The sequence below is a fragment of the Habropoda laboriosa genome, unplaced genomic scaffold (assembly GCF_001263275.1).
Source record: "Habropoda laboriosa isolate 0110345459 unplaced genomic scaffold, ASM126327v1 scaffold145, whole genome shotgun sequence".
NCBI classification, from domain to species: domain Eukaryota; kingdom Metazoa; phylum Arthropoda; class Insecta; order Hymenoptera; family Apidae; genus Habropoda; species Habropoda laboriosa.
The window spans coordinates 350,748-367,311 of record NW_017100307.1 but is presented as its reverse complement, the minus strand read 5'-3'; the positions used below and the strand labels follow the sequence as shown (position 1 = coordinate 367,311).

The 16,564-nt window shown below is 30.9% G+C and overlaps 4 protein-coding genes across 4 annotated transcripts in view; 2 read left to right on the top strand and 2 right to left on the bottom strand.

Moving 5' to 3' along the window:
- LOC108574088 (nuclear hormone receptor FTZ-F1) overlaps window positions 1-1,800 on the top strand; it is a 75,392-nt gene extending 73,592 nt beyond the window's left edge. Inside the window, exons 3-5 of the mRNA XM_017936602.1 lie at window positions 1,044-1,302; window positions 1,387-1,487; window positions 1,590-1,800. Of these exons, the coding sequence (XP_017792091.1) occupies window positions 1,044-1,302; window positions 1,387-1,487; window positions 1,590-1,736 (507 nt within the window). The 3' untranslated portion in view covers window positions 1,737-1,800. The remainder of the gene's footprint in view (window positions 1-1,043; window positions 1,303-1,386; window positions 1,488-1,589) is intronic.
- A 3,257-nt stretch (window positions 1,801-5,057) lies between these two features.
- Window positions 5,058-6,245, bottom strand: LOC108574076 (glycine cleavage system H protein). The gene is made up of 3 exons (XM_017936588.1): window positions 5,967-6,245; window positions 5,476-5,619; window positions 5,058-5,402 (listed from the first exon to the last, which is right to left on the bottom strand). The coding sequence occupies exons 1-3, from the start codon at window positions 6,109-6,111 to the stop codon at window positions 5,173-5,175; spliced, it is 519 nt and encodes a 172-aa protein (XP_017792077.1). The 5' UTR covers window positions 6,112-6,245; the 3' UTR covers window positions 5,058-5,172.
- A 1,029-nt stretch (window positions 6,246-7,274) lies between these two features.
- Window positions 7,275-10,021, bottom strand: LOC108574068 (protein arginine N-methyltransferase 5). The gene is made up of 11 exons (XM_017936579.1): window positions 9,933-10,021; window positions 9,724-9,842; window positions 9,435-9,658; window positions 9,188-9,367; window positions 8,902-9,111; window positions 8,616-8,824; window positions 8,411-8,533; window positions 8,161-8,336; window positions 7,871-8,074; window positions 7,619-7,800; window positions 7,275-7,545 (listed from the first exon to the last, which is right to left on the bottom strand). The coding sequence occupies exons 1-11, from the start codon at window positions 10,019-10,021 to the stop codon at window positions 7,393-7,395; spliced, it is 1,869 nt and encodes a 622-aa protein (XP_017792068.1). The 3' UTR covers window positions 7,275-7,392.
- Window positions 10,022-10,836: 815 nt separating this feature from the next.
- LOC108574057 (zinc finger protein on ecdysone puffs) lies at window positions 10,837-15,692 on the top strand. Its single transcript, XM_017936567.1, has 10 exons — window positions 10,837-10,871; window positions 11,445-11,803; window positions 11,884-12,027; window positions 12,935-13,164; window positions 13,743-14,052; window positions 14,126-14,284; window positions 14,355-14,595; window positions 14,672-14,869; window positions 14,951-15,135; window positions 15,213-15,692. Exons 2-10 carry the CDS (start codon window positions 11,450-11,452, stop codon window positions 15,690-15,692), a joined length of 2,301 nt encoding a protein of 766 aa, XP_017792056.1. The 5' UTR covers window positions 10,837-10,871; window positions 11,445-11,449.
- The last annotated feature ends 872 nt before the right edge of the window (window positions 15,693-16,564 follow it).

Genomic DNA, 16,564 nt, shown 5'->3' with positions numbered 1-16,564 from the left:
TATATATATATATATGTGTGTGTGTGTGTTTTCAACGTGTTCAATGTGGTTGTTGCGGTATAAATATGAATTGGTTCTATTAAAACGTCATCGATGTGTAGGTAGAATTGTGTGCGTATGTATGCATATGTGTGTGTAGCAGAGTGTGTATAGTGATATGTGTTACCGTCTCAGTTAAAACGGATCGTCCTTAGTTTGCATATGAAAAGTTCATTCTCATTTACAAACACAATTTTACACAGGACGTAGATATAGTTTTTTTTTTTTTTTTTTTTTTTTTTCAAGTACATTAGTAGATCAAATGGTAGTTATGATATAGACGAGCGTATATTTATCGAGCTATAAAAATTTAACGTTTTTAACCATAGTCGAGAATCTTTTTCAAGAGAAGTTAGTTCTTACCGATAAATAACTCGTCGCTGGCCTGTTGGTGGTATGAGCGGGGATGTGAGGTAACCAACAGCATTGCACAATCACTGAATGATTTCAAGCATCGCCTCATATCTAGGTCATAACAAGATACGTTTCTGGGTTATGGCGGTTGCCCTAAAGCAGGCCCATGTTAATTATAAACCGTCTACTTAAACGATTATACAGTTTTTGTTTTTTTTTCTCTGTAAACGTGTAAAAAATTCTGTTACGATTTCGTCGATACCTTGAGCCGTGTCTTTTATATTTTACGAACAATATGGAGCACGGACACGAGGACTTTGTCGCCTTTTTAAATTGTGTTTCGTAAAAATTGAAACACAATTTCTTTTACAAACAGATTACATTTTTCTTTTGTATCATTTTAAAATTTGAAACTTTAAGTTCCTCTTTCCTTTTCTTTTTTTTTTTTAGTTTCACACTTAAAAATTTTTGAATTTTCCAATATTCGAATTTTGAAAATTTCAAATTTTTTTCATTTCTATATTAATTATATTTAAATACTTGATTGGCAAATGAAAGAAAAATTCTGTTGGTATATTTTAAACGAACTTATTAGGAAAAAGTAAAACTTAACACATGGTTTTTTACAATTTTTGATATTCTTTAAACAGGTTGATGACCAAATGAAGTTGCTACAGCACTCCTGGTCGGATATGTTGGTGCTCGACCATCTTCATCAAAGGTTACACAATAATCTACCTGATGAGACTACACTTCATAATGGCCAAAAGTTTGATCTCCTTTGCCTCGGCCTACTTGGAGTTCCTTCCTTGGCAGATCTGTTCAATGATTTATCGTCCAAACTTCAAGAACTCAAATTTGATCTTTCGGATTACATATGCATGAAATTCCTGATGCTGCTCAATCATGGTATGCCTCTTTTCTTGTCTTTATTTCCTATATAACTGAATAAGAATGATTTTGACACATCAATTTCTATTTGAACATGTATAGAAGTCCGTGGGTTAGTTAACAAGAAACATGTGCAAGAAGGTCATGAACAAGTCCAACAAGCCCTTTTGGATTACACATTGACATGTTATCCTTCTATACCGGTATGTTCCTCTCATATATGAATATTAAATTCTGTTTTTTCTTCAAAATTTGAAGGTTTCCTGTGCAGTTTAATACATGTTTGTTAAATTTTATACAAACAGGATAAATTTAACAAGCTGCTAGCAGTATTACCAGAAATCCATTTGGTAGCGAGCAGGGGAGAAGATCATCTTTATCAGAAGCATTGTAGTGGTGGAGCACCAACTCAAACTCTTCTCATGGAAATGCTTCATGCTAAGAGAAAATGAAACGATAGATTCGTTTGGCACTTTTGCCATGAGTTAGTCTGTTGCTATATCTCAAAAATCAAGATAGAGCCCCTTATTGTCAGAGTGGACCTCAAGTACCTATTAAGAGCTAATGCTGCTTAGGTATTGGACCAAGTTAAGGGGCCCTGGTTCAAAAGATACCTATGCAAACAAATCAAGTATAGACGTATACATACTTTACATATATACATAATATATGTATTATAAAGTGTATCTAAATATATAAACATAATGACATATATTTTCTATATTTGATGTTGAAGTTTTAGAGATGTATCCATGGAGAAATTATTACCCCTGTTGGTGGGTACAAGCGCAGGGAAACAGTAAGCAAGATGCCTTGAAAACAGTACAAAGGGTGGTTAACAAAATATTGGTCAAAGGGCAGGCAACTTTTATCTAAATAAGTAAAGCTATTTTTCTAATACTAGACGCGATTATTTTTAAGCATATACCACTGAAGCCTTGCTCTCATTTTAACAAAAAAATATCCTAATAGTAACGAAAGAAAGAAATTGTCGACTTTCCAGTCAATCGTGCTTCTGCAAGGGATTCAATGGGCATACTTGAACGACAGTAAAATTTCATGTGATATACTTATATATACATATATACATATATGTCGCACGGCCACCTGGGCATCCTTAGAACTTCCTATAAAAAAATCTGCATTTTGTCACACTTGCACACAGCAGGGCTACTATATTGTAAATACTAGTTAACACATTCCAATTACGTTGTAAAGTATGAATCATGTTAAATATGTAATTATAATATTTTGTGTATAGTTTAATGAAATAAATATATTTCTGTTGCTTACTGAGAAAAATCATTAGCTACTTAATGTCTTCACTAATTTTAGAGTTTTATTCATGTATTTCTCTTTATTATTTTTCAAATAGGTGGCGGAAAAAGAATAACCACAAATTGCGATATTTTATTATTGTATATTGTATCATAATAAAGATTCTGTTTAAGAAATAAAAGAATCATTGGAGCAAGGTTTATGTGGTCCTACATTATCTAGCGATTAATACTAAGTATATAAGATCAATATTGTCTTATCGCAGTTGTTAAATAGATAAATATTTACTGAATGTTAAGATAGCGATCGAACGTAGTAATTTTTCACTAATAGATTATTATTGTTTAGTCAATAGTCAGAAACTTTTCAGTGCTGTGAAGGTTGTCTTTTCGACGCCTGTGGTATCTAAGCCATCGGTAATTACACGTGCTAGATTCGAGGCTCAAGTGTGGCAACAGGAACAGAAATCTTTGCTCGTACTGGTAGGCTGGTAGTACCACCCTTTGCAACTCCTACTGTTTATATCCTCTATCAAAGAAGTACCTGGGAAAAATGCTATTTTACTACTTTCACTTTTCCACCGACTTCGATATAAGATATTAAATATAGATTTAAACAATTTGTTGATGTACGTAAAAAGAAAACTCGATGCCACATTAGATTAAGAATCGAGTGTTGAATCAAACCAGAAGGAGTAGCTGCGAGTATTACTACCATGAAAGAATATATATAAGAATATATATTTTCGAAAGCATGCATGTACTTATCGTGTGAGTAAAGATTTGTGTCCACGGTAAAATTTTTGAAATCTTCGATATAAATGCAAAGTATATTGACATGTTCCCAAATTTTCAAATCGCCTGGTTCTTTTAATCGATCGATCAGAAAATAGTTTGTATTGTTATTGGCTCTTTGATAATACTTTCAAAACGGATTACTTTTATTTAACTCGCATATAAATGTCTACCTCTTCGTAACTGTATTAAGTCTTACATTTTTACATTTTTAGTAAACCACATACCTCAGAATAGACACCCAGATAGCAAATTAAATGGAATGTATGAATGTTACCTATGTAGACTTTAAGTCTACAACTTCTGTAATATGCGTATCGACAGAATATAAAAGTTCCATTCAAGTATTGTACCCGTTATATTTCCATGTTAACTATCTTAGTTATTATTATGTTTATTCCAAATTAGATTATACTTGTATATGACATGTATGATATATTTCAGTCGAAATTTCACAACTATCAACGAAGCCTCCAAAATTACACTTACTCTTATGTTGCTGTTTGGGTTAAATCAATACTTTATTTATTGTACTTTCATTCATCTTTAAGACTTCTTGTAGAACGTGTCGGTCTGATAATTTTGGAACAACTTATGAAAATCGCAAACACAACTATCTCAAAAACGAAAATTGTCTCTTCTAAATATGTCCCTAAATCAATGATCTTTGTATATGTCCATCCTATTTAATCGTCCGCTCGATTCTGTTATAAAGTGTTTATTAATAATTGTAATTAGGAAATACGATAATAGTGGTGTTATAAGCATTGTGTTAAATATGTACAGTTACCAATTATAATTGGCAAACGAACTAATTTAATATCGATGTGATTTTTTGATCCAATAAATAATTGGAATTAACATTAAAAGAAGATCTATTATGCGTTGTTAACACTGCCATTAGGAGTTGGCAATTGTAAATTATGTAGAAAAAAAAAATGATTGATTGTAAATATATCTTTATTATTAACTGATAACTGTTCCTTTTTAGGATTGACAGCGCTATTTTTTATATATTATACTGATTGAACTCCTATTAAACAATAATGATTCCCTTATCGCACTCCTGTCTTTGGTATTATTGTAAAATACGTGCAATGACCACGAGACAAACGATAGATTTCAAAAGGAGGGTAAAGGATGGTACTATGTAAATTATTAAGCAGACAATTTTCAGAAATTTACAAATAGTATTTCAAAACATTCAATTGTTTCATTATATATACAAGTTATTATAATTTAAATGCGTTTATGTACAACACAAAGTTTATTATAATTTGTAACAATGATGTCATTCGTATACCGAATAACATGTATATTAAAACATTTGTTTGCTTTGTACAAATATGGTAACAAGATAAGAAAATGCACAGTGGTTAATAAAGACATCAGCTAACTACTGCACTTAGCTTCATATTCTTAATTCACAATGTTTACATATTACACTACTTGTATCTCATTAAACACATTGCCTAATCTTACATATAAAATTGTGCCTCTTTATGATTTAAAAACAAATTATTTTTTATATTTGTAATGATATGATACAAACTTCTGATTATAATATACAACTTAAAAACTTGCTTTATTTGAGGCACTATATTTTTACTTAATCCAACAATCAATTGAAAACTACTTGTTTTACATTTGATTGATATGACATTGAATACTAACACATAATCATGCATGGTTGTTGTTGTATACTTTAAATAAATAAGAATGTTGACACTTCTGTTGCACTGATGACAAATTAATGGGAACAATACAATTTAAACCATTACTAAATAATTTTACACATATTAGAAACATAACATGTTTATACTGGATCTGATTTTAGATATTGATTGTATGCATCCTCGTTCATTAGATTCTTAAGTTCATCTGGATTAGTTATTTCCACTTTGAACAACCATCCTTTCTCATAACAAGAAGTGTTGATTAAATTGGGTGTTTTTTCAACTAGTTCATTTTTATCTATAACCTTTCCACTGACAGGACTAAACAATTCAGAAGCAGCTTTCACTGATTCTAATGCCCCACATTCAGCTGAAAATTAATTTAAATCAGCTATAAAGTACTTAATTTTTATTTTGAGAAACATCTAGATAAACATTCTGACCTTCTTTCTCTATCATAGATCCAATTTCTGGAAGCTGAGCATAAACAATATCACCCAGTGATTCTTGTGCATAATTGCTTATTCCAACTGTACCTATTTTACCATCAATTCTTATCCATTCATGTTTTTCTGTATATAATTTTTCTAAAACATGAAAAAAAAACTTTATTTACAACTTTGCACGAGAAATAATAAGTTTAGTTAGCTTTTGAAACAGAAAAAGTTATATCATTTACTATAAATTAATAAAATTTTAGTTTCAGAAAATCTTTAATTTTCACAAGAGCAATATTTAAGTATTTAATGCAACTGAAATGTTTTTCAAATTTTATTGATATAATTCTGTGATGTAACACTTTTTTTATATCATTATAGTGGTAAAGTAAGTATCAGTAACTGTACTATTAATATTAAGATCTTGTTCGAATGTATATCATTGATAACATGTAATTTTTGTAAAATGTTAAGAAAAAATCATTTTTCAAACTTACCGGCATTCAAGCATCGAGTAGTGGTAATGGAACGTGAAGCATGTAATTGCACTTTTGGCGTAGAAAGGCTGAATAAATTTTCTTTCGAATTACGTGGAAATTTTTGTACGGTGTATTTTGCCATTTGTGCAAGTACTTTTGCCATTCTGAGTTATATTTTCTCGATTTTGAAACAATCGGAAAGTTTAACCTTACTACACCCGTGCCGTCTGTAATGTTTCGTTCTCGACTGAGTTCATAAATTTTCCGTAATGCCGGCAGAGCTTAATATGAATGAAACGCGCGATTTGAACGAATGATTAAAAGACTTTTATGAAACAGCATATGTTCTTTACATTATCCGCTATTCTTATCGCGTAGCATACATTTCATCATCTTACAATTCAAACTAATAAGGAACAAATATAATGACATGTATATAATTATTTACTAAGTAAATGTCAATTGGAACGTTGTTTTTTAGAGTTTAATAATCACATTATTTATAGTAATTATAAAATACATAATCTAAATTATTTGAGAAATATGTGAATCAAGTTTCGGATACATTGTATAATTTTATTCAAAAAAATGACGTAAAATTTATATAACTACATGTTTGATATTGCTTTCATTTAAATAAGTAGTTTTCAATTTTTTACTTGTGATAATTTCAGAAAAATTCAATTTAGCTTAGAAATAAAAGGCTCTTAATAGTTTCAGAAAATGCGTGGTGTTATTGAAATCCCGAGTGTGATCACGTGAGGTTAAAAGGCCAGTAGAAACATACTTAACAGATAACTTGTAATTTATGTTATCAAAGTTGTACAATATCAGTGACCTCCATGTTCAATGTAAATAATCTATAAACAAAAATGTGAAACTCCATTCTAAAAAAATGTTTATTGAACTGCATCCATATTAGATCTGTCTTATGAAAGACCAGAAAATCCTTTAATTTACAAGAAATAAAAATTAAATGTAAGGGTATGTAAAAATGAGATGAATGCATAAAAATGGAAAAACAAAGAAGATAATCATGAATGCTTAAAGACTAATAGGGTGTTACTGAAGAAATTCAAATAAATGCTGTAAGTATTGGTTTCGCGGCACATTTTCTAAACACAGTTACATAGTAGAAGAGAGATGGAATCTTTAAATTTGCTCCAGAGATCACGTATTTAATTTTTGGATAAATAAATATTGTAAGTAGTTTGTACTATTTTGAAAAGATTTTATTAAGAAATTTATTTTAAGTATTTAAATCAGAAAGTACCATATTACTTGTTTGCCTGAACAAATAGTATATGTACATAAAAAGTTGCCGCATGCTGAGTGTTTTAAGAAACCAAGTTTAAAAAAATTTTCGTTACTGTCATATTACAAAAATATTGTTATAAAATTAAATTCCTTTAGAAAGAGACGAATCACAGAAATTGGAATTAAATCATAAACCTATAGTATAAGAACGACCACCAGGGTTATGAATAGGTCCTGGAAAAGGGTTACTAATACACCATTCATACCAGACATTTTTAGGACTACATTGGCGCCAAAAGTGAACAATTAATTGGTCCCCAGCTTTTAACTGCACTGGTTCCTACAATAATTAATCACTTAATTTCATGTAAAATGACATTAACCAATTAATAAATAACATCAATTTATTTTACCTTAATTGGGAAGAAAATAGGAAACCAGCTAAACATTCCGGGACTATGAGTACTCGGTTCTGTGCTCAATGTAACATTATTGTATAAAATTGTATCAAAATATCCAGAAAAACCATGCAGTACACAATTTTGTTGTACTTCGAAAACTTTCGCTGCATATCTTGAATTATCAACGGTACATACTGAAAGTAAAATATTTATTACAGCTGTATTGTTTAATGGTAAGTCTAAAAGTGTTACCGATTTACTGACCTCTACTCGGATGTTTAAATGTAAATAAAGGTTGTGGTTTTGCTATGTCATACTTATTCTGAAGATGGACTACATATGTTGTTTCAAAATGAGCTAAAGGATGTTTGTCTTTATCCTTACAATGTCGTACTTCATTGTACAATTTAGATGACTGTACAGGAGCAATATATGACGTATACGAACATGGTATATTGATACCATCATCTAACATAATGACACCATTAAATAATTTATAAAAAGCAGCACAAAAATTATAATATTAATTGATAATATTTGCAATAAAGATGTACCTGTTAGAAATTCTTGTACCCCATCTAAACATTCTGGAGAAAGTTCATTGTCACCAAAAGAACCAAGTAATTCAGATACCAAAATATCAGCTTTTTCAGGAGCAACCCACTGTCTCATATCACAAGACACAACTGTTACTTTGTCTTCCCAGATATCTGCTTTGAGTGCTTGTAAACTATATACATAATAAGTTAGGAAAATATATTTGTAAATACTAAACATCAAAATTTGTAGCAGTTGAAATCTTACGTTAATACTGCATTGGGATTTTTTTCTACAGCATATACTCTAATTGGATGATCTGCCATTTCTCCTGCATTTAAGCATGCATGAACTAAAGGCCCTCTTCCAGCTCCAACAACCATAATTACTCTAAAATTGAAACAAAGTTATATATTTTTAATTTATAGTATTTCATTTTTGTAATTGAGTATAATTATATTGTAAAAACTACATTGTTCTATTTCTGTCCCCTGTCCTGGCTGCTGTTACAATAATTGCTTGATAAATTGCAGTTTGATACTGTGTATATTTAACAGGATCCTTTTCAAATATTTCATATGTTTGAGATTCAAGGTTATCCATAAGTGGTTGCAAAGGACACTGCAAATAATCTTCATAGCCTTTAGCATATCTTTCAACTGGTCCATTCATTTGACATCCCTATATAAAATTATTAGAATTAAATAACAGCATTTGAAATAAATCATTTTCTAAAATTTTTTAAAAATAAACTTTACCTTCCATAAGTACTCCAAATAATTATGATAATAAGTAATACTTTGATACCGATTTGCTCCTGTAAGTACAAATTGTACTTCTAACATTGAAAATTTTTTTACTAAGGCCTGATGTGCTTTACTTAACACAGGATATCCTTTTTTATTTGTAATAAATAATGTTGTTGGAAAGATCAAACATTTAACTGGTTCTCCTAGCCACCTATCAATCTTGTAATTCAATCAGATTTGTTAATTTTGAATTTTCAACATTTATGGCACATGCAAAAAATAATTTTTTTAATACCTCTTCTTGATCAGGCAAATCATGGCTTACAATTAATGCAACACCAATTTTTCTATTATAGTCACAAATTATTCTGAAGGCATTCCACCACTCCCATGGATTTTCAACTGAACCACATTCTTCTTCTCTGTAAGAATAAGCCTGTTTAACTGGATTTTCCATAGGTACTTGAACCCAAGCCTAGAATGAAATTTAGAGAACTACACATTATAAGCATCCAATAAATAAATGTTGTTAATTAATATACCTGTAAACTGCATGTGCTTGTAACTTTATCACAGATGATTCTAGCAAGATTTATGTTTTCTTCTATTCCTTTTGATAACTTAAAAGTGATTCCTACCAAACCCAAATGACTTGCCAAAGTTAATTCTTGGTGTAATGTTTCTATACTGTTTTTCCTTATAATAGGATTTACTGAATCAACTTTAATGTATGGTGATAGTTTACCAATAATTAAAGTATTCCAATCTGTAAGATAAATTGTAATATTAATTTGATTATAGTATCATTTGTTTATTTTTCAATTTCATTACCAGAGCTACATAAAACTATATCTGGTCTGGTAAATGGGCCAGAACGTTGTTTTGCATCTCCACAAATAAATTCTCTTTTAAATAATGGGTGAACAAGTGGTACACATACAAACTCATACCTGTAAATTTGATCAATAATAAATTTCTTCTTTAGTGAAAAAAATGAACTGTAAAGTACATATAACAATTTGTTATTCTTTTGTACTTACTTTGTTGAATTTGCGGTAAAGAGACAATTACTCAAATCTGGTGCAGCACAAAAATCAAGGCCACAGGAGACTGGTCTTTGATTTGACATTATGCTTTATCATTAAACACAATAGTTGATTCCTAAAAATATTACAAGTGTAAAGCAACATGTAACGAACTTCCCATAATTTTATTTTCTAAACACCGGGTATTACCGGTACACTTCTACAAAAAATTACTACGTGATACATTTAATTTTTTAAAATTTCATATAACTGTGTTTAAGTACAAGTACCTTAATAATATTATTAGTGACTTATCTGTAGCGCGTATACGATCTTGACATTCAATTGTTACAAATAATACAAAAAGTTGCAAATTGTATAAACGCTAATTACAAATTGCACGTGCAATACCGCTACCTATAGACGTTGTAGGATGAAGTATTGGAAGTATTTTCATTAAAGGAAAATAAACTTATTTGATTTTTAAATAAATAAATGTGGCAAAATAAAGTATTTAATTCACTTACTTAAATACGATAAAAATCGATTAATTAATTTATTTCAATTAATTATATTTGCAATTATAACGAAACGAAACAATTCAATTTGAACTTTTTTAAAATCATTTATTACATAGAAATGAATTATTGCAATTTATTATATAACATTTAAGTAATACCTTAAACATTACTCTCCTGAAAATTATTATAAGGCAATTAAACTGCTGTTTTGCGAAGAGGAAAAAACCAAATTCATTATATATTTTTAGATCATTTTATGACTTTAGTACAGTTAGTATTAACCAATCAAAGACAACAATTGGTGTTCATGTCGACCATTTTGAACGCTGCTTTTACTGTTCTAGTTCATGGTAGACGCTTAGTGACTCCATTTCCTTGAGCTTTCCGTTTTGCCTCCTTTTCTTGTGCTGCAGTTGAAGTTGCTGCTTTTACGGTATGTAGTGCTTTATTTTTTGTTCAATTTAGCATAAAAATTATGCATTAAAAATTATTAATACAATTTACATTATTTAAACATAAAATAAACGAAAATTCATATCATAATAAATATCTTTTACATTTAGCAAATAGTCACATTGTACGGCGTCGTTTGGTATGTACAACTTCAACCGAGAAAATTTCGAATAATTATTTTTTCTACTACAAATGTAATATGTACTTTTGTGTTTATTTAAAATGTAATAAGTATAACTGAAAACTCTTGTTTTAAACGTAAACGCCCAAGTGAGTAAATTATTAGAAATTATCTAACTCTTATATCGGAAATAGACGTCCTTTCATACTCCATTTATAAATTAAAAATGGGGAGCGTAGAAACACGAGATTGTGCAGTGAGATAAAGCAGTTTTTAATAAAAATTTATATTGTATGATAAAAAAGTGAAATTATGATTTTTGCAATAAATAAATAACTTATACTTAAACATATGTATAAAAATATATATTGTAATTATAAAATAATTATATATTATTCTATCATAATATATTCATTATATATTTACTTCTAGGTACAATGTCTTTCAATCGAGGAATAAAACGTGATTCCTTTGGGAATCGAAACTTTAATAATCGAGGAGGTGGAGGTGGAGGTGGTGGAGGTGGAGGCGGGGGGGGTGGGGGACGGGGTGGTAACATGGGAGGAAGTGGAGGAGGCATGGGTGGTGGAATGGGAGGAGGAGGTGGAGGTGGTGGTGGAGGAGGTGGAAGCGGTGGAATGAATCCTTGGGAAGGAGGTATGATGCCTGGCAGAGGAATTTTACCAACACCAAATAACAATTTGCCTTTAGTATCACCACAAGCACAATTAGCAATAGCCAGTAACCTTCTTACAAATCTACTTCGTGGTCAACAAGAAATAGTACCACCGGTAAAAAATTTGTTATACATATATTTATGATTTTTATTACAGTATAATGTACTACAAATAATACTTTATATTTGCAACAGTTACCATCACTCCTAAGCATTGGCAGTAACTATTCTGGACCAGGACCTAACTTTCCAAATCAACAGAACTTTAATTCAGGGCCTTTTAATGATCGTCCTGTTAGGCACCCAATGAAGAATCAACGACCACAACCATATAATAAGGTATGAATACATGATTATTATTTAGTATGCAGATTGTTTTGAATGGAAATTATAAGGGCAATCTTTAGTCCACACTTCTTTTTTTTTTACATCAACAACACCAGTCCTTAGTTTGAAAGTTTGAAATTCTCTGTTTTATGTTCATTGATCGATTCATTAATGAGGCTTTCAGTCAGTGGATTACATGCTACATGGCTACCCTGTGAAGTTACTAAGTATAAGTGATGATTCGTACTGTTGGACTAGTTTTGCCACACATGATTTTCATAGGAGAATTATTTACTACCGAATGTTATTTCGTTAAATAACACGATAGCAAGACGTGTATTGATTTCAAAATAGTATTTCTCATTTTTAGTAGTGGAAGTTAACTGTGGCTTTGTGTAACAAATTTCAATGTAGACATGCAGATATGTTTGTCATCTGACTTGGTTCATTTATATTCCACCCAAGTCTTCTATTCATCATTGCAGCTAAAATTGATGGAAGAATATTATTCAAAAGTATTGATTGCAAGATGCATTTTTCACTGACTTAACTTCTTCTTCTTGTTAATTATTTTTCATTCAGCTTTATTGAACTATGTTCAAAGGAAAAAAGTATGTGTTTTATAAATATCATATCTTATGATCGACAAGATCATTGCCTGTACAAAGGTAGATGATGCAACAATTGTATGCATCTTCAACTGTCTACTACTACTTTCCTTTCCCCTTCCACTAAACTGTGGAAATACTGACCTTTGGTGTTCATTGAAACATCAAATACGTCCTGCTTCCGAATTGAGTAGAATATTTTTCTCCCTCAAACATCCCAGTGGTTGATCAAGCCAAATTCGATTCGAGAAGAATCACAATTATATCAGATACTTCTCATGACGGTTTGGTCATTTGACCTACATGACTAGATGGGCAATCGCGCCCGTGATGGCCCTGCTGGGCGACGTGGTCCATCTGCACAACAATCTCGTGCACCCCAGTCTGGCAGTCAGCGTATGAATGGAAACCAAACTCAGCATCGCAACGATAAATCTTCTAAACCAATTCCTGCCTCTAAACAAAATCAGACTGCCAAAAAGGAACAGCAGGACATTAAGACCTCTGATAATGAAAAAGCAGAAGCACCTGCTGTAACAAGGTAAGCTCCTGGTGATTGTGAATAGTTTCTTCAAACTTCAGTAAGTCTCATTCTGTCACCTATCTCTGTACGTACGGTGTTTCTTACGTACGTACGGTATAGTTGCTAAAGAATTAGCATTGTGTCCTTTCTCTTGTCTGATTTTTAAAAAATACATACGTATATATACGTATATACATATGTCTACATATTATGTTACATATTCACTCCTCATTGTTGATTAAACTCAACTCACATTTCAAATTTAAATTAGATTATCTACAATCTCATAACTCTAGTATTTCACAGTCATAAAAAATATGCCCCATATGATCTTCTTACAATACACATTATCCAGATATTTGTTCATAATAATAGGTTGATTAAATTTTTTTACAGTTGTTAGAAGTGTGAGTTATCTTCTTTTAACTTAATATCACGCCCAATTTCTTTCTAGTTCTTGATATAGAAAAGTTTGTGTACATGTGTTTTCACTAAAACACATAATAGATATAATATTTTATATCACCTTAAACACAAAATGAATCTCGTTGATATTTGTAACTATAGTAACAATTTTGTGTTTGTTTCTATATTAGCGGAGAAAATGAAGAGTCTGAAGAAAAGAAGATTGATTGGAAAGATCTAAAAAAGGAGTCTGAGGAAGATTCAATTGCTAAGACTGAGGAAACAGGAGAAAAGACTCAGGACGATACCGAGATAGAAAAGTCTGATAAACCTGCAACAGATGAAGCAGCTCCAAAGGACGGAAATTCATCTATAACTGAGAAAGATGCAAAGATGACTGGCAAGAAGTCAGAAGCTAGACATGCTGAAAGTCGTTACGCAGAGGTTCCGATGAGTCACATGTTCTGTCATATTTGCAACAAACACATGTGGGATGGATATGTAAATATTTTGTATTTACCATACCATTAGGGTCAAACTAAACTTTGACTTTTAATTCCTTTACTTTTTATAGTCCTTCGAAAATCATTTAAGAGGACGAGCGCATCAGTTGATGATGGAAAAATTAGATGAATCGTATAAATTAAAAGTTGATCTGATGAGGCACGAATTAAGAGTAGCAGAAGAACAGCGTGAACTTAGTTTAACTAATTCGAAACGCCGTGGGAAGAAAGTAAGTGTATCTGTAGAAGTAACAGCTGAATATCTTAAAGAATATGAAACATTTACCTATATTTTGTTAGGTTTCTGTGGATCTTAATGTACGAGAATATTGTACAATGTGCGATTTGAACTTCTACGGAACATTATCAACTCATAGGAAGAGTGAAAAGCATCAACAGCTAAAAACATTTTTACATCCACGATGTTTCCCTTGTCTAAAAGAATTCCCATCACGTATTGAATACGATGAACATTGTTTAACTCCTGCACACATGAAGAATGCAGTACAGTGTGAAGAACAACGAAAAAATAAAAAGAAAGGTATTCAAAAAGTAACTATATTTGTACTAAGTATTACCAAATTTTTGTATTTTAACCTTCTTTTTTCTTTTTATAGAAAAACTTGCAAAAGGAGAAGCTGAAGTACGTACTACTGAAGATGAAGAGAAAGATGTTGGCCCTGATAATAAACCCGAAAAAGAAGAAGATATCGCAGGAGAACAAGAATATATTACGGACATTGTTGAGAATATAAGTGAAAAGAAATTCAAAATTCCATCTTATAAATATTGCCGGCAAAATCAAGTGTCCATTGGTAAGTACTTGCGCTATGTGTAAGTGTAGCTTTGTATTATATCTTGATCAATATGAAACTCACTTATATGTACTGTTCCAGGAAAATCTATGGTGAAAGAAGTTCAAGGATTTTATTGTGAAAAATGCAGAAGGTTTATGCTTTTAGCTGATGATATGAATGCTCATTTACGTAGTATCACTCATTACCGAAACTTTGTGCAAGAAGTAAAGGCTTTAACTTCAAGTACAGAAACCGCAGAACAAAAAGCAACAGATAAACAAGAGGTATAATTTTTTAGTCGACAAAATTTATTTTAATACGTATCGCAAAACGTAAAATTGTAAATTCCTCATTTTTATAGGCTAACGAAAATACTCAGGAAAATGATAAAGAATACGAAGCACATTGGAAACGTCGTAAAGTTACTCATTCTGACGATGAAAATAACGTCGAAATGAAAGAAGTGCAAGAAAATAGTACTGAAAACCCAAATGCTTTAAAGAAAACTGATGGAGATGAAAAGTATGATCCACTAGAAGCCGATGCAGAATCTGAAGAAGAAACTCATGATACTGAAAACAGTAGCGAGCAACCTTCACAAAATGCCACTAATACCCAGGAAAAAAAGACACCTGTCGATAAAATGTGGGCTGACATTGACAATGATAACGAAGCGGAAATAGGTAATTTAATTGACGATGGAGATGAGAAAGAACACACTGAGCATGAAAAACCTGCGCAAAAATTAGAAAGAGAAAGTCCACAAATAAAACCTCCCTCGCGTGGCCGAGGTTTTGCACGTGGTCGCGGTAGCCCTCGAGCGCGAAGAGCTCGACGATAAAATGATTTCTATTCCAAAATCAGAATAAGCTTGGGTATATTTCATAATTATTATATCATTTAGTGTGACATTTAATGTTAGGTTTCATTAGTTTATTCGATATCTTCAAGTCATCGATGTTTAAGTAATTAAACTTTTTCTTATATCTTTTGACAAAAGAGAAAAAAAGAGTGCCGTAATGTTTATGGCTCTTTTTACATGTATGAATAGAATGTAGGATCATTCATGTATCATTCACGCTATAAAAGTAAATGTGACCTTTACAATTAATCTATCCAAGCTTATTTAAAGCGTTTTAATTACATATTGTCATTCACAATGAAGTGTAGTACGTGCAGATTGTTAAACAAAGTAATAGATTTCAGAAATAAGGAAAAAAGTAAAATGGTATGCTTTTGCGTATGGACATTGATTATATATTAGGAAATACTCTTAATATTCAAGTAATTAAAACATTTTATGGTTTTTAAAATAAGAACCATAATCCAAACTATATAAGATTCATTCCTATTAGGCTTCTGCTAATGAAGAATTTAAATGTATCTTGCAATAAAATTAAGATATTGATACGAATTTTATCCTGTTTATGCCTAATTGTAATAAAATACTTGTAATCAAAGTTCATAATATGAGACACTGTAATAGATTTCTTTTCAATAATCTGATAGAATTTTATTGTAGGACATACCTTTTGTGTGACACATAAGGCGTTGTAAAAAAAATTAATACAAAAGATCATTATTCAACAATTGCCTTTATACTTGATATTATAGTCTCTATAAAAGTAATTTAATTTACAACAATTTGCGTCCATAAAAAAGTTGGTTCTAATCGCCACATAATGTGTCAGTAACAAGTGATATAGCTTTCAT